Genomic DNA, 20,313 nt, shown 5'->3' on the forward strand with positions numbered 1-20,313 from the left:
AAGTTATTGTGACTGTGAGGAGTGGTCATGAGTGTGAGGAGTGGTCATGAGTGTGAGGAGTGGTCATGAGTGTGAGGAGTGGTCATGAGTGTGATGAGTGATCATGAGTGTGAGGAGTGATCATGAGTGTGAGGAGTGATCATGAGTGTGAGGAGTGATCATGAGTGTGATGAGTGATCATGAGTGTGATGAGTGATCATGAGTGTGAGGAGTGATCATGAGTGTGAGGAGTGGTCATGAGGTGAGGAGTGATCATGACTGTGATGAGTGATCATGAGTGTGAGGAGTGATCATGAGTGTGAGGAGTGATCATGAGTGTGATGAGTGATCATGAGTGTGATGAGTGATCATGAGTGTGATGGACAGACCCTTCCACAGGTGACCAAGAAATAGTGCTCTTGGGTTACAAGGATCAGAAATCCCTTGTGATCCCGAATTTGCCAGTTATGTGAGACTCTAAGAGATCAGAGCGATCCCCTCTGAGTCATGATTTGTAAAGTAGTGTCGAAAAGAGAGGTCCCAGGGCCACATCTATGGTTGGGTTAGTTGATAAGTCTAAATCCTAAGTGGCTGTAATTGACTCCTAATTCACCTAGCACGAGTTATGAATTTCAGCCAACAGTATGGCATCAAAACATTTGTTCCAAAAAGGAATCCTTTGGTGACCAAAACAAATCGAATCTCAGATGAAAAGAATGATGTTGTAATCCAACTGCATTAAACAATCAAAAACACACCTATTCCTCAAAAAACAATCTCTGAGCTAACAAAAAAGAGATTAGCAAGACTCACTGCAGTGTATCCTCCAACCAGGAAAAAAAGTGTGAACATGCATCAAATTTTCAACTGCTTACAAAATATGGAGTCATGAAAAGATAATACTGATGGGGCAGTGAAAAGTTTGAGAAAGCATGAAGTAGTGCGCGAGTGTGGACCCCGGTCCAGTAGTGGACTGGCCTGATGCACAGCTGGACTAATGTGTCTGCCCTTCTTTTGTCTTCTGCAGGGCTGTGAGCCTCGTCCACTCCATCATGGAGGACAACTGTGAGCTGGACCTCATCTACGTCACGGAGCGCATCATCTCGGTCAGCTTCTGTAGCGGCACCGATGAGGAGGCCTTCAGCAGCAACCTCAAGGAGGTGGCGCAGATGCTAAACTCCAAACATGGGGAGAACTACTTGGTAAGCAGGATTTCTGGCCAATGGGGACCAACCTCAAACTTCCTTGTACTAGGACGTACACACAATGTTTTATCCAGCGTTAGACTTTAACCTCTTCGCTGCTGCCGTCGGCCGTTGGACGTCGCGCAAGCTACCTCCCTGGTGCTGCGCACGTCCAACGGCCGACGCGGCCGCACACGTTTCTTCGAACGTTCAGCACTGGCGCTGAACGTTCGAAGCAGCAAACGGGTTAAGGACTCTGAGTCCCAACTGATAACATGACATTCTAACCAGGCCTTGCTGTTGCTTTCTTTCGTTCCTTTTCTTTTATTTTCTATACCCATTTATTAAATCACCTGCACTTCTAATGCAATACTTAGCTTGATTATACCTCCAACTAAACGCACATGCTTGGAGTAGAGTTAGCTGCCTCATGTATGTCCTTACCTTCTATTTCATAATCTTCTCCTCTGTGTTTGTCAAGTGTGTCCACGGGCCATGTCCTATCTATAAAGTCAGGTGCGCCCTCAGGATGTGCCCGCTAATTATTTTACCAGTGAGACGCATTCATCCTCGTGCTCACTGTAGGGTTCGGTGACGACGGGTGGTGGGAGGTTTCCGAGGGGCTGAATGCTCCTCTGTTGAGGGAGAAATTGTTACAGGAGTTGGCGGTGCCATGATGGGATGAGAATTCCTAGTTATCATCCCAATCCATCATTGCCGCCTCTCATAAGGTATAGTGGTTTTCCCCAAACTATCATAGAGGAATTGCTTCCTTGCTTCCTAACTTTCCATTCAGGTCAGTTTCCCCTATTTAAGCATGCTGTGAACATGGCTCAGAGTGTTGCAATGCTTAAAGACCTTAGTCCAGTTACTTATAGCCAGATTCATCAAACCAAAATCCGCTCGCAAAGGGCCAGATTCTGAGAATCTGGCCCTTTGCGAGCGGTATTTTTGCATTTGGGAAGCATCATCCCAAATGCAAAAATCGCAATTTTAGAAATAGCTACATTGCGATTATTTGCATTTAAGGAATCTCAATTTGAGATTCCTTAAATGCAATGCATGACCATTTAAAAATTGTGAATTCGCAATCTGGGGCCGCTATATACCGCAAAGTCTAACTACGTGGTAAATAGCAAAAACATAGAAAAATGCACTTAAGTAGTATGTTACACACACACATGTCCTTGGTACATGTGTGTGCGCAACACCAGTGTACATTACCATTTCAGGGGTGCTACAGGGTTTCCATTCCTTATTTGCGATTAGCAATTAGCGAATCGCAAATAAGGAAGCAGTAGAAAAGCTAAAAATATTGCGATTTCTACATGCATCCCGTTTTGCAAGTCTTTAATAGCGGATCCTTAAAATTCGCTATTAAGGACTCGCAAAACATGACTTTGATGAATCTGGGGGATAGTTCCTTAACCTGCCATTCTCCTAGCACCTTTTGCTATTGATGTTGGGCAGGTTTCTAGATGTTTTTTCTGCTGCTGGTTTTCTCCTCCTGGCTGTTTCGTTAGAGGGCACATTCCAGCTTTCTGTTGTCCCTCACTGACTGGCAAGGTGGTTACCAGAGGAGATAGTCCCACCTCCAGAACCACTAGAGGGTAGAATGTTCTAACAACTAAAACAAAGGCTTCTCGAAGCTCGAGGGGATTTAAATCCCCTCGAGCTCCGAGAGACCTTTGTGAAAACATTGGAATGTTACTCTGCATGCCTTTACCGGCCCGTAGAATCACGGAGCACTCAGAGACGTTTTAAGGCATGCGCAAAGTGGGCTCTGGCCCAGTGCCCCAACCTTTCAGGGGATCCTCTCATACAGCATCTTAAATAGATTGTTTTAAATACCGTTTTCCTTTATTTTTAATGTGGGTGATGCGTGACAGTCTATTATAGACATTTTGCAGAGATATGTGTTAATCTTTGATGCAATTTCCATAAAATGAGTTTGTTTATGATCGAAACAGGACCTCACCGAGATTATTTGCAGTATTGTTAGTGAGCTTCTGCTGTATAACTATATTACAGACCCACACGCCAATGTTCCTGAATATTAGATGTAAGCACATTTAAGAATTTGATGAGTGTGCTGTGCATAGTCAGTGACTTGGCCAAAGATGTTATGCAAGAGATTAAACTGGATCATAAAATATAAAGCTGTTCTGAAGAGGGGCCTCCAAAATATGTTTGGCCCAGGGCCCCCAAATCCTTAAGATGCCCCTGCGAGCACTCCATTATCTTCGATGGAGTGCTCCACATTCCAATGTTCTAATAATAATTATAGAATGCCAACTGGAAACCCACAAAAGGTGAGCACCAACCGGTTTTACATACTAATAGCTGGTCAGTCCTCCAACCAACCAACAATGGGCTTGGTTTTCTTAGAAAAGAAAACAGTGAGTCATGACATTGCAAATCTGTCTTTCCACTTAAATGAATTAATAGTTAAAGAGAGCATATGGCTCACAACAAAAATAACCATGGTATAAAAATAAAGGATATTCTTGTTCTGCTAAATTGTTTCTTTATCAATCCAGAATCAATCACCTTGATATGAATTTCCAAAAGTAGGGAGTTTTATCCTACACTTTAATGACTTACTGGGAGCCGAGGAGCTATCTCAACATGAGAAACACAAAATAAGAATGAGAGATAAGTCACACATCTAAGTCCCACGATAGATTTAAGTCAAACTATGTGCATCAATCATAATAATAAAAGTAACAGCAGAGATAACTGCACAATAAGTCCATGCTTATTGGTATACAATCAAATGACTTTATTCCATTTTGTTTCTTGTTTCCAGCTCTTCAACTTGTCTGAGCGAAGACATGACATTGGCAAGCTGCACTCCAAGGTAAGAGACTTCATTGTTAACCTTAGTTGTAAACGTGGGTTTTTTTACACAGCACATTCTACCTGCATGGAGCCATTTTAGGAGTCAGTGTGGTTTGTTCAGGTTCACACAGAAGGATTTGGGTGAAGAAAATGGAACTAGAAACCATGTCTTCAGGCTTCTTTGGCAGCAAATCCAACCCTGATAAAAGTGTTCACCCAACAAAGAATGCATGGTCTTCTCCAAAAGTGTTAAACAATTAGGAGTCAGTGCCACCATCAGTTTCTTTCACTTTTATTCCTCATTGATTTGCAAGATGATGACCCAATCTGTCCTTCCCATAAAAGAGTTAGATCTCAGTCCTATGAGCAGTCCCAGTAATGCTCTCCTTCAGGGCTCGAGTTGGGGCACCACGCGGGTGGACGGCGTCCCCCCACTTATTTTACTGGGTGACACCATCCCCCCTGCCAAACAGCTAGACTTCATTTTTTGGCCTCTCTAGGACGAGGAGCTCAGAGCTCACACGCTGTCTTCTCAGATGCAATCGCATCTAAGGGGTGAGCGAGGGGAGGCAATGAGCCCGATGGTGCAAGCCACCTTTCGTGACATCACTTCCTGTCGTGGCGTCACTTCCGGTGACAGCGTCCCCCCACTTCTTTTTTTAGGACGTGTGCCCTGCTCTCCTTCCAAGGGGGTCTATCATGTCTACTTCCCCCTACTGAACGCTTCACCGACACTCCTGAACTTTCCCATTGATATCCATGGCCGCCTTTCCTGCGTCTTTGCAGTCTGCCACCAGCCCTTTCCCATCAACGTTCGACACGGGCTAGGCCATGAGTAAGAGTTTTGAAATTCACATAATTTGTTTTTGCATGATTACGCAAAATTTCGGCAATATTACTCAAATTACACATAATTACGCGAACTGCAAATCTGTCATGTCCCGCTATATTGAAACACGAAATGTGTCCTTATGTCAATTTAAACAAATGCATTTTGTTGTTCCCCTGCATTTGCTGTAAATGTTTACAGTGGCTGGTGCATTTTGGTGCAATTTTTATTGGAGAGGGTACATAATTACACAAAGTGGCATAGCGGTGTTATTTGGAAAATTTTGCATAACTAGTGTAAGGTGAAGTTCCTGAAAATAGTTATAAATTGTGAGTTGACCATAAATGACACATTTCCCTTGTAATTACAACTAGGACTGGGTGTTAGCTTTGCATGTTGTGGATTATTACTGCTTTCTCCTTCCTTTATGGTTCTGTTTCATTAACATTTGCAAACACTGACAGAAGATCACTCCTTTTAAGATTGACTTTCAGATCATATATGCATCATTCACTGAATATTATTCCTGATTGAAATTTTGAGATGTTAATGGATGTTTCCAAGCGTATCCAAGTACAGAAGCTTTACATGATAAAATATGCATGTCAGATAAATGATCAAATCAAATTCAATTTAAATAGCAATAAAGAATTCTGGACAATCTCTTCTGAGTAAAAAATTACTTATCAACTAAGACAGCGGGTTCTGAATACTGACGGGAAGGGTACCCAATTTCTATTTTGGCTTAAAATAATCCTTTCATTGTCTAATCGTATATACACATAGAGGTAGAGGGATAGATATAGAGAGAGATTTCATGTGTCATTGACAATATATATTGTGAATATTGCCTGAGCTAATTTTACCACATTATAGGGCAGATATTCCCTGTAAACACTTTCACAGATGTGAATGTGGATTTTGTGACTACGTATATTAGCAATTTTGGCATCATGCTTTGTATAGTTTAGATTTGCTAAGACTTTCATAATTTACTTAAGAGTCCAATAGAATATTGTACCGATTATTTATTTGGAAGAAATCGCAATTAAGTTGAGTCAGAGTTTTGTATTTAACCCCAGTCGTGTATGGTAATCCCAGATGAAGCGTTTATGTTTTGATTTGGAACAATACCGTCATTGATCCAGTTGTTTACAATTTGCTTTGATTTGTACCAAATGTTTATCATGTATTCATCCCAGGATGTAGATCTCCTTCTCAATTTCTTTATATCTGTGAGAAGCTTGAAGTGATCTTATACAAAGAAAGTTAGAAATATTTCACATTGCTGTGGGATTTGGGTCAAATTTGTTCTCATGGGTCTCATTATCTGCTCAGCATAATCCATTGAAAACGAGGGAGTCTCCGTCCATAGGATTGAGTGAGCGCTGTAAGAACATCACTCGATCTTTGGTTTGTCTAGTTCACCGCATTGTATTGTGCCTCATGCGTATGTTTGTTTCTGCTGGTGCTGTAGGTGTTGGACTTTGGCTGGCCCGACCTCCATGCCCCGGCCTTGGAGAAGGTCTGCAGTATCTGCAAAGCCATGGACACCTGGCTGAATGCGGATCCACACAATGTGGTTGTCCTCCACAACAAGGTACGTGACTATACTAGGACGGGCATTGCCCGCCACAACAAGGGGCGTGCCCATCTTAAATATTTTATCTTTTCAGAGCCAACATCTGCCCAACAAGGCATGTGACTGTTCATAGACAATCATTCTCCTCCACAGCAAGGCAGGTGACATGTCTTCTGATAGTCAATGCCGTGCACAATAATTTACATTAACGTTGCTGGACTGTCAATTTCTGCCAGAAGATGAATGCCCCTTTCCAGGGTGGGCAGCCTCTTCCACATAATTATGTGTCCTTATATACAGATGCACAATCGTCCTTACAAATGGACGTGGCCCTTCTCAGGCAGAAGTTGTCATCTTCTGAAAGCTGGGTGTCCATCCCAGCAAAGTATGCTCTCAGCAATGAGCTATGTGTACCTTCACATCAATGTACCATCTACCACACAAGTGTATGGCCGCTATTGCACTGGCTTGTCATTCCACTACAGTAGTATCTGACCCATCAGAGACGCATTGTTCTGAACAACATGATATATGCCTACTGCACTCATTCTCAGACATGCATTTTATTCCGCTAAAGGTAGGCGGCCCTTCCCAGGCGGACATGCCTTCCACAAAGAGACCTCCAACACTTCTTCCTCACGGGAGTTCCCTTTCACAAACCAATGCTCCAAAGGACGAGTTTTACTAATGGACGAATGCAGAAGTAGTGGATTCCCAATATGACACTATGTGGTATCTTCCTCTTTCCCATGCATTCTCCTCCTAGTGTCATGCATGCTGCTGCTCAGCCAGAGTGACTGTGATGTAATTAGAAAGCTGGTGTGTGCGTGGCTTGAGAGAGTGTCTCTTGAATGAGTGGGCTGAGCAGCAATGATGCTGCTCCCGGTGGGTCTTCTGCCATACCTACTTTACCTGTAACCTGAGGCTCCTACCGTAGGAATAAACCTGATCCTGTTTCTCCTAAACTACTTGCTACACTGCATCACCCTTTACCACAAACTCCTTCAAAGAAGCTGACCAAGTTGGATGAGCCCAGGAAGGAGCCCCTCCGATTGGCTTATACCTCTCCTCAAAAGAGACATTAAGATCCTGGTCAGGATCTTGGCGGCCCATCTTAAATGGCTCATCCTTTTCCTGGTCCACCATATCCAAGTGGGGTCTGTCCCAAGTCGTTTGTCCTGTAATCATCTTTGCTCACTGATTTATATCATGTGGCTGACCAAAGATCTGCCAGAGGAAGCTCTGGCCCTATCACTCATTGGCCAGGAGGACTTCGACAGAATACAATGGAATTACCTCTTCGCAAAGCTCCACAAATTGGGCCTTGGTACAGACTTCCTCGCCAAGGTCCAATGGCTTTACAATTGCCCCACAGCATAGGTGAACTCTGGCGGTTTTCTTTTGCACCCTTTACCAGTCTGCAGGGGATACAACAGTGGTGCCCACTGTCAACCTAACTATTCCTCTTTTCCCCCATGCCTCACCACTCCCATTTGGAAGCACATCCTTCCCCTCATTACCTGCTTCCCGCTTTTCATTTCACGTCTCATAGGAACCAGGTATTAGGTCAAGTAAATCTGTGCCGTAACATGTGTGTATTATTATTTGTACCCTATGGATTGAGGAAGCAAAAAGGTTCCCCCATGTGGTTCCAAAGCAACATGTAAAATACCAAAACACCCAAAAACAAAACAAAAAAACCACAAAGAAATGTATTAATGAACTTCATTTCACTGCCCGTGCCCAAAAAAACCACAACTTTCGCCCTTACCATTCCCTGCTAATTACATTCCATATTGCATCACTCATGGCATGTCCTATGACATCATTGATAACATAACATCACTGCAGCATTTAAAATGACATCATTGACAACACTGTGCATTGCTAGGTGCAAGTTATAGTTACATTAAGCCACAAGTTATAGGTTCTAGAGATAACTATAACTGGTGAATTTTAATGGTTTTGTTTGTTTAAAATGTTCTTTTACCTGAAATTTCCACCAAGCCATAATGTCCCTTTAACCTTTGTTTTTTTTCCAACAGATTTCTAATTTTTAAAAAGTTGAAGTAAGGTATAATTACAATTCCTAACTTTAACTTCACTTTAACATTTTTTTTTGTGAATCCTTTATATACATAGACAATCAGGCAATATAAAAACACCTTCCTTCGTGCACCAAGTAAAGAAAATATACAGTGCCAGGTGTAAATATAAAATAGCCATGACTCAAAGCTCAGTGCTTCACTGCCCATCCTTGGGGTTGCTGTGATGAGAAATAGCATGATTTAAAAAACAAAGCTGCATACAAATGGTATATTTGTGTCTATTGTGTAATATAGTGCCCATTGCAGAACTTTAGAGTAATTGTAATTGTACTTCTATAGTGCTTACTACCCCGGATAAGGCGTTGAAGCACTTTTGGGTGAGTAGCACATTACTCCGGATCCCAAAGAGGAATAGTGGTGGATTGGTATAGGGAAATAATAGTTGTTCATTTGAGCGGTGGACATGAGTCTGTTAGTTGAATTAAATACGACGAAGGAAGGATGGAGGAGGGAAGAGTCTAGAACGTATTTATTTGGGAGATCATAGTAGTAAATGAAGTTTGGGATGAATCAAAGGAGGGATAGGAGAGGGAAGAATCTAGAACGTGTTAATTGGGAAATTGTAGTCGTAAAATGTGGTTTGGGATGAGTCAAAGGAGGGCTAGAGGAGGGAATGGTCTAGAAAGGATTATAAGGGAGATCATAGTAGTAAATGCAGATGTACGTCGTTACAATGCATGCTTTTACCACGCATGCCTTTATGACGCAACTTTTACAACGCAAACCATTACAACGCATAGTGCTTAGGGGTGCTGGATAGTGAATAGTTTAATTTACTATTCCAACTCCAGTCCCCGTGGACACTAGGGAAGGTGTTGGATAGTAAATGAAATATATTCCCTATCCTAGAGCGCCCCCAGTGCAATGCGCTGTAATGGTTTTCGTTTTAATAGTTGCGTCGTAAAGGCACTTCGTTGTAAAAGTTGCGTTGTAAAGGATGTTTCCCAGTAAATGCGGTTTGGGATGAGTCAAAGGAGGGATAGAGGTGGGAAGAGTCTGGAAAGTGTTATTTGCTAGATTGTTGTAGTAAAATGCGGTTTGGGATAAGTCAAAGGAGGGATAGAGAAGGGAAGAGTCTAGAAAGGGTTATTAGGGAGATCATAGTAGTGCAATGAGGTTTGGGATGAGTCAGAGAGTGGCGGTAGAAGATTTATGGAAAGAGGTATGATGAGAGAGAGTAGTGAATTTAAGAAAAGTAACATTTTTTTTACAGTAGGAGTAAAGTAACAAATATATAGATATGTAACTACATAGAAATATATACATGTGTATGGGAAATAATAAATATATATAAAGTCCTGTATGTACATGTATGGATAAATAGTTAGAAACTTGTACTTTCAAGCGTTACTGTACATAACCTGATTTATTTATATATCGTTATTTTTTTATCTGATTTGGTATCTAAAGATTTTTATATTAATTTTTATATTTTTTATTTTTCACCATAATGTGAATAGTGAAGTACTTATAGGTACAATAGTTATGATCATATTTGCACAATGTGATAGATACAATAATAAAGCAGAGACTCATAATCATATAATCAAATGACTTATGTGTAAACTATTTAGTGACATATACATATTAAGCATAACATAATATACATATAAATATATTCTAACAAGTCATATATACATTTGTTAAGCAGACCCATAAGAACATCTATATATTTTTAAATCATAAGTAGTACATATATTTGTACAAAGAATTGCACATATCTAAATACATTCATATAATCAAATTATACATGTGTACATGCACAGGCTTATGCTTAACATTAACAGAGTGGAAAATGTGGACTGTGTTTACATTTCAAAAAGAATTCTCAGTACAGCCAAAATCTTGACAGAATAGGAAATTAGCTCAAATATTTGTAGCACTAATCTGAAAAAAAAACATATATATCAATTTGGCATTTATTTTGCTTGGCCTAAAGCTAATTGTTGTTTCTATGAAAATAGGGTGATTTCAACTTTTGAATGACATTCCATTGATATTTTTCAGTACAGCTTCATGACTGTACCTGCATTTCAGTATTTTATCTTTAAAATTTAAATTAAGTTTGCAACATAAATATGCATTTTGACAGCAACAGCCAATGGTATATAGTGTGACCTCGTCATAACTTAAAATCTTCTCTTCTCCTATTATTTTTATGATTCTTTTTTCACTTGACCACTCTCTAGTTGTATACATTCTTAAAGTAACCTCTTCTTTTTTATTAAGAATTCTCCAAATTTTGACTTTGGTCACAACAAAATGAATACAAAATGTATAAAATATTCTTTCAGTTGTACTTTATTGATTTGTGATTGTCACTAACTTAGTTCTACAGTAATCAAATGATGATCAAATGTCCATTATTTTGTATAATACTTGGTGATGTGGTTGACCTCTCTCCAAGTGACTTTCACAGATAAAGACATATTGGTCCATGTAAAATAGGAATTCAACAAGGACTACTTACTTTGTTTATTGGGAAAGCCAAGTTAATGTTTCTAGTAGCCACACTCCCAAGTGTACCTTTTAGCCTCCAGACCACATGTAGTGACTAGGGGTGGGCGGAACTCTCGGAGTTTCACTCTGCAGAATTCCGTGGTGTTACAGAAAAACTCTGCAATACTCAATGGAATTCCACCAATGGGCGGAAAATATGCAGCTGGTGGTGCAATTTAGCTCTGCATTAAAGAGTAACGTGGAGTGTTAAAAATTCTGCCAATTCCGCGGGCAGAACGGAACATTCAGGACACACCCCTAGTAGTAACCGATGCCCATACGTATGAAGATGAGCTGCCTTGACCATGGCTGTGCTGTACCAGCTGTGATGTTTCTTACTGATGTGCCCACGTCTGACTTAATATATTCTCTGCCTGTTCAGACTCAGAGAAGCTGGAGCGCGCAGTGTCCGCCTGGCACTCTGGAGTCGGCCCCGTGCCAGGGGAGTAGAGTTTCCTTTTGTGAGCGCTTAACGGGATCTCAGGCACCGCTGGCACAGTCTCCCTTGTCTTCTTGGGCCTTTGTTTCCTCTTGTTTGCCGCTGGCTTGGCATTTCTAGCATGGAAATGGCACGGTCTCAAGTGAGACCTAGTGACGTCATTGGGAAACCGCAGTGGCATGCGCATGCATAATTCTGTTTCTCTGGTTGGAACTCCTTGAGGCCAGACCCTGCCAAAATTGGCCCTTAAGCCACAGATCTGTTTCTTCAGTCGATGATGCATTGGGGCTCCGTGTGCTTATGAAGAGGTTCCGTTTAACCCGGTTATGAGTTATTGGGTGGTTCATCATAACTCTTCCTCAGAAGAAGGTGTGGGTCCACCTTTCCCAGTGACAACTTCATGTCAATCCACGCTACTAGTCAGATCATAAAGATGAAATCAGGAACCTAACACACAGGTTTACATGACCCAGGTACTCATAACATCATCCGCTCTCCTCTTCATATATGATCCGTCCCTCTCCAGGTCTTTATAGCGTCTTCACCTCAGACCTCCAAATACATCACCGACTGCTGCCCAGTAAGTGGCTGTCTCATTTTCTCATTGTGTCTATGTGGCTCTATTCCTGCCTCTCTCTTTCTCTCTGTCTATATTTATATCTATCTACATCTAGATAGATAGATAGATAGATAGATAGATAGATAGATAGATAGATAGATAGATAGATAGATATGTGTATATACGTAAATATATATATATACACACACACACACACACACTTTCTATCGCTGACCTTCTCATCTCAGATTCTCTGCTTGCTATCTCTCTATATCCTTCTATTTGTCTATTTATATATGAAAATTAACTATACTGGTGTGCCCGTGTAATAAAGATTACAATTCACCGTAAAATTATGTTTGTTAAAAAGGTCTATAATTTCTTACTAGGCCTCAATAAGCATTGAACAGCCTCCAGCAAGACACCAGGGTTTGAACATTGAAAGTTTAGTAAATATTTGTCACAGACTTTGCACCTTATTTAGTTTGGCAGAAGGGTGACGGTCACAGAAGTGTCTGGTGTGCTCTCCGCAGTGCACTAGTACACAGTATTATAAGTGCATTCAGTGCTTAATTTGTGAACTGATGAGTGCCGGTGCCCAAAAAATGCTGCTCAGACGACTGTCTGGCACAACTGCCAAGGCTGCATAGTCCTGAACCCACCTCAGTCCTCTTTAAACCCCTACAGGGCGCCCTCTGCCCCTTTATCTCACTCTTGGTACCTGCTTTCTCCTCTGATGATGTTTTTTCGTCTTTCTCTTCCTCCTTCTCTCCAGTTGGGTGTTTTTCCTTCTCTCTTTGTCTCTGGAAATGTCTGATGAGAAAAAATAACGCCTGGTTCCCAAAAATGAGTGCCGGTAAACCCCAATGAATGCATTATGAACGACGACACTTGTCTTATATTTTCCATCTTTGACGGAGTGTCCCGCAGGTTGGGTTACTCAGCCGCAAAAGTAACTGATATCCCGGCCGCAGTATTACAAGTGCATTATATCCTATGATACTCATAATATGGTGAATGGAATATCCCCACATTGTGGCTGAGTAACTGAGCCATAAGAACGCCCTAAGCTGGGAATACGATTCGTTATGAGCGCTTTTCTTTATCCCGTTGCATGCTCATGACGAGCTCAGCTCGTCATGAGGCACAGTTGAGCTGCACTCATGACGAGCTGAGCTCGTCATGACCGTTGGAACGTTCACACACGGGGATAATTCCCCCGCTGTGCTGAACGTTCCAAAACGGGTGTGGTCTTGACGAGCTCAGCTCGTCATGAGTGCAGCTCCACTGTGCCTCATGACGAGCTGAGCTCGTCATGACCGTTGGAACGTTCACACACGAGGATAATTCCCCCGCTGTGCTGAACGTTCCAAAACGGGTGTGGTCGTGACGAGCTCAGCTCGTCATGAGTGCAGCTCCACTGTGTCTCTCATCACAAGCAAGGTGGCGCCACGCGCGGCCACCTCCCCCCACACCGGAGGTGAAAACGACCCGCAGCGATTGGGTTAAACACAAAAAAACACACACCAAGAGTGATTGAATTTGCACAAAAAAAAATATATATATATGTATATATATATATATATATAAATATATATATATATACATATATATACCTGTATTATCAATATTTCGGTCTTGATAAAATCACCAAAATCATAAGATTCTCTTAAAAATGATGGGAAAGACTTTTGGAAGGATCCAAAAGTAGAGAAACGTTTTAATATTATTATTATTATTATTATTATTATTATTATTATTATTATTATATTTAAGTTTGTAGAGCGCACAGCTACCCGGAGGTGTTCCGGCGCTAAAAACAGGTTGAGGGTTATTTCACTGAATGTGCACGTATAAATTATAATAGCTGATTGGTCGGTATGCACTAATCAACAATTTATTGCGTCATGGCAAAAATCGAATTACAGATGGGAGGGATGGATTTAATCAATGATGAACCGCAAATTAATTTCTTACTGACAGCAAATCTAGAAGGATGTTGAATTGGACTGTAAATTGCTGCAAGGTGTATCTTGCGTCACTGTATCCCCAAGTCAACTTTGAACGTTGATGTCAGAAATACCTATACAACAGTGTAACTACTGTTTCTCTGCCTGGGGCTCTGGAGGGTCTCTTACTTTGTATTGTCCTGCCCTCTAGTGGTTGCGTTTGGAATGATATCTTATTTCGCAAAATGGTGAACTGGAAACAAGTTAAGAATTAAGAAGGTATTGTACAATTGAGCAATCTGTTCATCGGATGTCTTGAAAAGTAATTTATTTAGACAAGTCCATTAAACTGCCAACAACATAGTTTTATTTATGTAACTAATATGCAGGGTCGGGCTGCAACAGAAAATAGGGCCAAGAACCAAGCAGTTGGCCTAACACTAGGGCAGTCGACCTCGAATCTGGGGAACTGGGTTCGAGTCTCGGCAATGACGCTGAACATCCTGTGATTCTTGTCAAATCACTTAATCTCCCCGTGCCTAACAAAAACGAATGTGTGTCCACGTGTAACGTAACTGGCGCTATGTAAAGCGCTCTAGTACCCGATTCAGGTCAAGTTCGCACTATATAAAACTACTTTAAAAAAAAAAAAAGGATATGGCTTAACAGCTAAGGTGGTCGAACTCAAATCTGGGGAACTGGGTTCGATTCTTGGCAATGGCGCTCAACAACCTGTGATTCTGGGCAAAACGCTTAGGGGCAGATTTACAAGCCCATTGCGTCACTTTTAACATGGGAAAAGTGATGCAAAAGTGGCGCAAGGGGATTGTAAATCTGCCCCTTAATCTCCCCGTAACTAACAAAAAAAATGAATGTTTTCTGGTATAAGTAACTAGTGCTCATGTAAAGCGCTCTGATACCTACGGGTCAAGTTTTCACTATATTAAACTGCGAAGAAAAAAAAAGTGAAAGAGGCCCCGTTAGCAAACAAAGTGTAAATAGTGTCCCACATTTGCAAGCAGGGCAGTTTTGAACTTGTAAATATAAGCTACAACAGTGTTTTTCAGCTATGCGACGCTGAATGCTTTTGTGGTAATATCCGGCCAATCACTGGTAAAATCAAGCCATCCCAATAGGCCATAAAACAGGCCACTAGCAGCAAGACACCACCCCACACTGAGCTATCAGACCCGACTGTTGGGCCCTGCCAGATTGCCTCATAGTCCAGTGCGACCATGCCACAACTACACATCTATTTCGCTTCAAATGCCCTCCTGACAGGGTGTAAATATGCGCCTAGAACTGAAGAGAAGGCGCATTACCAACCTCATCCGTCTCACTGCGGGTGACCATCTTGGGTGAGGACCTTTTTGATTGGGTGAATGCTGTGTCTGGATCACAGGGTGCTCCATGGTTACCGTGACGAGGGAGACTATGACTCGGAATAATGAACATTACCAGTAAGTAACCAAGTCATTCCTCTCAGCCTGGCATGCATTTCGTGTTTGCTGCTACCTCCATTGTTTGGTACTACGGTTGTCAGGACCAAAGGGGAACCTATTCCATGCCAGGCCCTGAAAATAAAACCTTGTTCATTTCAGTGACGATCAAAGCAGCTGCACCGGAAGCGGTGTGCTCCATGACTCACTGAAGCTTCCTGCAGCCCTCAGAATAATGTCTGACAGCATCTTTTGTTTTTGTTCTTGCAGGGGAACCGTGGTCGAACGGGCGTGGTCATCGCAGCCTACATGCACTACAGTAACATCTCCGCCAGGTATGATTGTCGCGCGCATTGTCCATTGTTTCACTGACAACAACACCCCTTACATCCCAGACCTCTGACAGGGGGGCGACCTCTTCTTGGAATTGTCACTAGCAAAATGGAATGTTTGCTCAGGGCTCCTGGAAAGATTAAGCAGAGGGGCCCGCCAGTGTGACTGACTTCTCCCCAGACCCATGCCTCTAAAAGAATGGGCGACATTGAAAGAGCCATCCACAAGTCAGGCACAGTCAACACATGCCTTACTCTGGGCAAGCCATGTTCAGGTCAGGCATGTCTGACAAAGAACTAGCTCCCCCCTCCCTTCTAACACAAAGCTTTACTGCTCCCCCTTTCTGAATTATAAGATTTCACTGAAGAACATATCCTCCCCCCTTCTTAGCAGGGCCCCAGTACCAGGGCCGGACTGGGAACCACAACCGGCCCTGGCAAAGTACTCGGCCAGCCCCCCCCCCCCTTTTATTCAGGGGGTTGAAGGTGCCCCCGAGCTCTTTGCCGGGGCCTGTTTTCGGGCGATTTTGGTACAGGGCCGATTTTGCAGCTTAAAACAGCCCTGTAGCAAAAACGGCCCCAGGTGCCCAAAACCGACCCCCACCCATGCGGCGCACCCGGGGATTGCCCTGTGCCCGCTATGGCCAGTCCGGCCCTGCCCAGTACCCCGGGGTGCTAATCTCCATAACTCAGACTTGGTTGGCATTGTGCCTTCTTTGGAAAGTATGAAAGGCCAAGCCAGCCTTTTCCAGGATTTGAACCTGGGACCACAAGTAAACACACCCCCCTGAAGCAGCTGGGATGGGAGGCCTCTTCAAATAGAGGACAGACCATGATAAGAGCGCCGGTGACGTCTGTGCTCTTCGTTTTTACTCCCTAACTCTGTGGGCTCCATTGATGATACTCTGGCCATGCATCGGTGAGCTCTCCCTTCAAGGCCCAGGGGCCCGGTGCCTGTGGGCGGGTGTGGGCAGTCAGTGTAGATTCAGTCCAACCATAACATAGAGGCGCCCTGTGCTGCTCTGTTATGGTTTTGCCTCATAAGTCGGTCAACTATGGATCTAATCTATTGGTTACTAACAAGTTAGTGGGCGCCTAGGGGTCAGCTTCTAGCCACAAGCCTACACACTGTGGTCACTGATGTTGTGGTCAGGACATCAACCCCAGGGCCTATAAGACATTGTGTCACACACATTGTGAGCGGGTCAGGTCTGTGTCTATGCCACTGTTGTCATACTAGACCCATCTGTAGTCCTGATAAGTTGATGATCATATTGGTATCCATGGTGGTCAATTAATAATATTATATCCATTATTCCAAACCGAGCGCCTCGCAAACCATACGGCCCACACAGTCATGTTGCTCTTTGCATGGTTGCGATAACAAAGGCGGAATCTCTGGTTGTAAAGTTACAATGCGAGGATCCGTGGTGGTGATATGATACATTTGCTACCTGGAGTACCCACAACATAGTGGTGTTAACCACTGATGTAAGAGTATTTGGTTTTCATGATGTTACTATTGAAGTCTCAGCGTCCATGCAGCATTCTCCCGAGTAGGTCCTGGAGGATTGGATCCATGCCAGATGTTCAGCATATCCCCATTTAGATAAATGTAGTTATCTTAAAAAAACAGACATGGATTCTGCCCTCCAGAACCAACTTTGGAGAACCTTGATCCATAGCAATGAGGCGTTTCGATTGGTATCCAAGACAGGATCATGATTATACATCTCTATCAGCATCCGCGTACGACGTCTGAAAGCTGCCATCAGAAGTCTTTTCCTGCTGAGCATAAGGCAGAGGATCTCATGAAGAACAGTGGGGAGCTGATTCACAAAGGGCCTCTGCACTCGTAGCGGAGGCCCCGCAGTCGTTGGGGAGTCTCTGTACTCGTGGAATCTCCGCAACGAGAATCCTCATTGCGGAGATTCCATCCCGACTACGGGGCTCTCCGTCACGAGAGCAGAGGCCCTTTGTGAATCAGACGCTGGTTGAACAACACAAACAAATGAATTGCAACCTGGTTGCGCCTCGCCAGCTGTTGGGTTGGGGGTCTCTTCACAGGTGGTTCAAGAAACCTTTTAGCCTTATAAGTAGATGTGTGTGAAAGTTTTTTAATTTCCTTTCATGTTTGTATGTGAAATTTCGAGAAAATCATGTGAAGTTATGCATAATTATGTGAAATGCAAATCCATGATGTTGGGCTATAATTGAGCGCAAAATGCATCCTCACATAAAAAAGTGACGCAAGAGCTCATTGTGTGATTTAAAAAAGCATGAAAAGCACACTTGCCATGAACAGCCGCTCACATTTTGTTTATCCCTGTTGTTCTTGCACTACTGCACTATAATTTTACTGCAAATGGCGGCATAATTATTCGACCTGATGTAATTGTATTATTTTAGTAATTTTGCCTCACAAGTATAATGTGAAATTCCCAGAAGTACACAAATGCTGCCAGTGTAGCTCAAATTTCACCCGTGACTACTTATAAGGCACATCAAAGATTGTTTCAGTGCTACTACCTCCCAACACACACACATGCAACTTCAACTGACTGACAGGCCACACATCTCGGGGAGCAGGCCATGCCTGGTGGTAGGCTGGTGTTCTGGGTTGCTTATAGTAATGTCTAACATGCCACTGAAGACTGTGCTGCTCCCATGAGTGCACATGCGGGGTTGGACCTGGTTAGACTTCCCATTGTTGAACGGCAGGTGCAGGACAGAGAGGATGTGGCCTAATGGCTAGGGCGGTCAACCCCAAATCTGGGGAACCGGGTTGGAGTCTTGGCAACAACGCTCAACATCCTGTGATTCTGGGCAAGTCACTTAATCTCCCCGTGCCTAACAAAAACGAATGTGTCCTCATGTAACGCAACTAGTGAGCATGTAAAGCGCTCTGATACCTTTGTGTCAAGTTTGCGCTATATAAATCTCAGAAAGAGAAAAAATATATAGTGGCCCCAAAGTAGGCATCTGTTCTTCTTTTGTTCTGTGGGGCACATATTTTTTCATTGAAAGTAACAGTTTTTAAATTTTTTTAATTTATTGTGCGTGTTGATCATAGGACGAGTTTAAGCGGCTTCTGCGTCATTCAAACGCTCCTATGGGATGTCACCTAAGTGTTTCTGAACTCATCCATCAGGTCTATGTATATTATGGGAATTTAGTATAGGCCCAAGCTCAAGATTAGGCCCAGAGGAAGTGTCAACCACATTAGAGGAAGTGGCATACATTTGTAATGCGAAATTCCTGAAATTACGCCATCACGCTATGTTGCATAATTGCACCGCGTTCGCAGCAAAACTTTATCAGGAGAACAATGGAATGACCAGAATGCAAGTGGCTGTCGTAACACTACTTGTGTTTTTGACGCTATTTATTTTACTGTGAACTATGTCTTCTCATTCAAAATGGATGAGGGGGCGTTTCGTGCAGGAATGTAGCGCTACATGCCACATTTACATTTCACATAATTGCACATAGTTTGGTGTAATTTTGCTGTAATTACAAGTAATTAAGTGAAACCACTTTTGCCCACCTCTACTCAAAAGTACCTATTGTTAAGTAACTTTTTTCTCTCTCCGCCCACAATCGCAGAGGACTTGCGCGGTGTCAGATACGAACTACACAAGCTGATGCTCCCTTTCTCTTGCAGCGCAGACCAGGCTCTGGACAGGTTTGCCATGAAGCGGTTTTATGAAGATAAGGTGCTGCCCGTTGGACAACCATCGCAGAAAAGGTGAGTTTAGCCACAGTTGAGCTCAATCCCAAACAGCTGAGCCCCCCTCTCTTAGAGCACTCAGGTTTAGGGCATGTAAATCTTATGTTTGAAACCAACATGAAACTCTCATAAGGAAGTGGCAGGGTACTGATTTACTTTTTCGAGACATTTCACATGCGTTTCCGTACATGTGATTTCAAGGAACAAAGGTCCTAAGCAAATAATAATGTACACAAAATAATTAGAATATAACCAACGATGGGTTACTCTAGCCATCCAGTGTCCAGCCGGACAATGGAGTTTTATTTTTACAATGGAGAAAATAAAGTCAGAAATACTTTGAACAGCATAAATAGTGAGGCACAAGCCTGTACCTTTAAAGAACTGGGAAGTGTGGGGGAATGGGGTAACAATACAGACAATCGAACCAAAAACAGAAATACAGGCAAAGACTTTGAGCTTTGGCCACCTGCATTCAGTTTTAAATAACAGCAAGTTTTGACCAAAAGTAATTTCCGTAAATGCGAAGCATGTTTTTGGTGCAGTTGTTGCCACTTGGCGTGTAATAAGAAAGCAAGGCAGAATAAAGTGTGGTTGAAGCTGTAATGCTAGAAGTCATTCTACTTCCTGCAGAATATTCAGATGCTTTGTCCAATGATGTGTTTGCCTTTGCACAGGTGTCATACAGGTGCATGCTGGGAAACAATTAATGCTGAGGCTTTAACTGTTGTGATGCTCGTGTTGACATTGTCACATGTCTGTGGTTGAGGTGTAAACTTTTAAACTCTTCTGGGAAATCACAAACAATTCGTGACTAATTCACTAGATGTCAAGATAATTTCA

At 42.6% G+C, this 20,313-nt stretch overlaps 1 protein-coding gene across 2 annotated transcripts in view; it reads left to right on the top strand.

Annotated features, from left to right (window-relative positions):
• The window catches only part of TNS1 (tensin 1), a 1,078,078-nt gene that overhangs the window by 652,377 nt on the left and 405,388 nt on the right, over positions 1 to 20,313 (top strand). For both annotated transcript variants that reach the window (XM_078679262.1, XM_078679263.1), the window contains 5 exons: positions 1,007 to 1,181; positions 3,973 to 4,023; positions 6,311 to 6,433; positions 15,679 to 15,743; positions 19,405 to 19,488. In XM_078679262.1, the coding sequence (XP_078535388.1) occupies positions 1,007 to 1,181; positions 3,973 to 4,023; positions 6,311 to 6,433; positions 15,679 to 15,743; positions 19,405 to 19,488 (498 nt within the window). The remainder of the gene's footprint in view (positions 1 to 1,006; positions 1,182 to 3,972; positions 4,024 to 6,310; positions 6,434 to 15,678; positions 15,744 to 19,404; positions 19,489 to 20,313) is intronic.

Source organism: Lissotriton helveticus, chromosome 3_1 (assembly GCF_964261635.1).
Source record: "Lissotriton helveticus chromosome 3_1, aLisHel1.1, whole genome shotgun sequence".
NCBI classification, from domain to species: domain Eukaryota; kingdom Metazoa; phylum Chordata; class Amphibia; order Caudata; family Salamandridae; genus Lissotriton; species Lissotriton helveticus.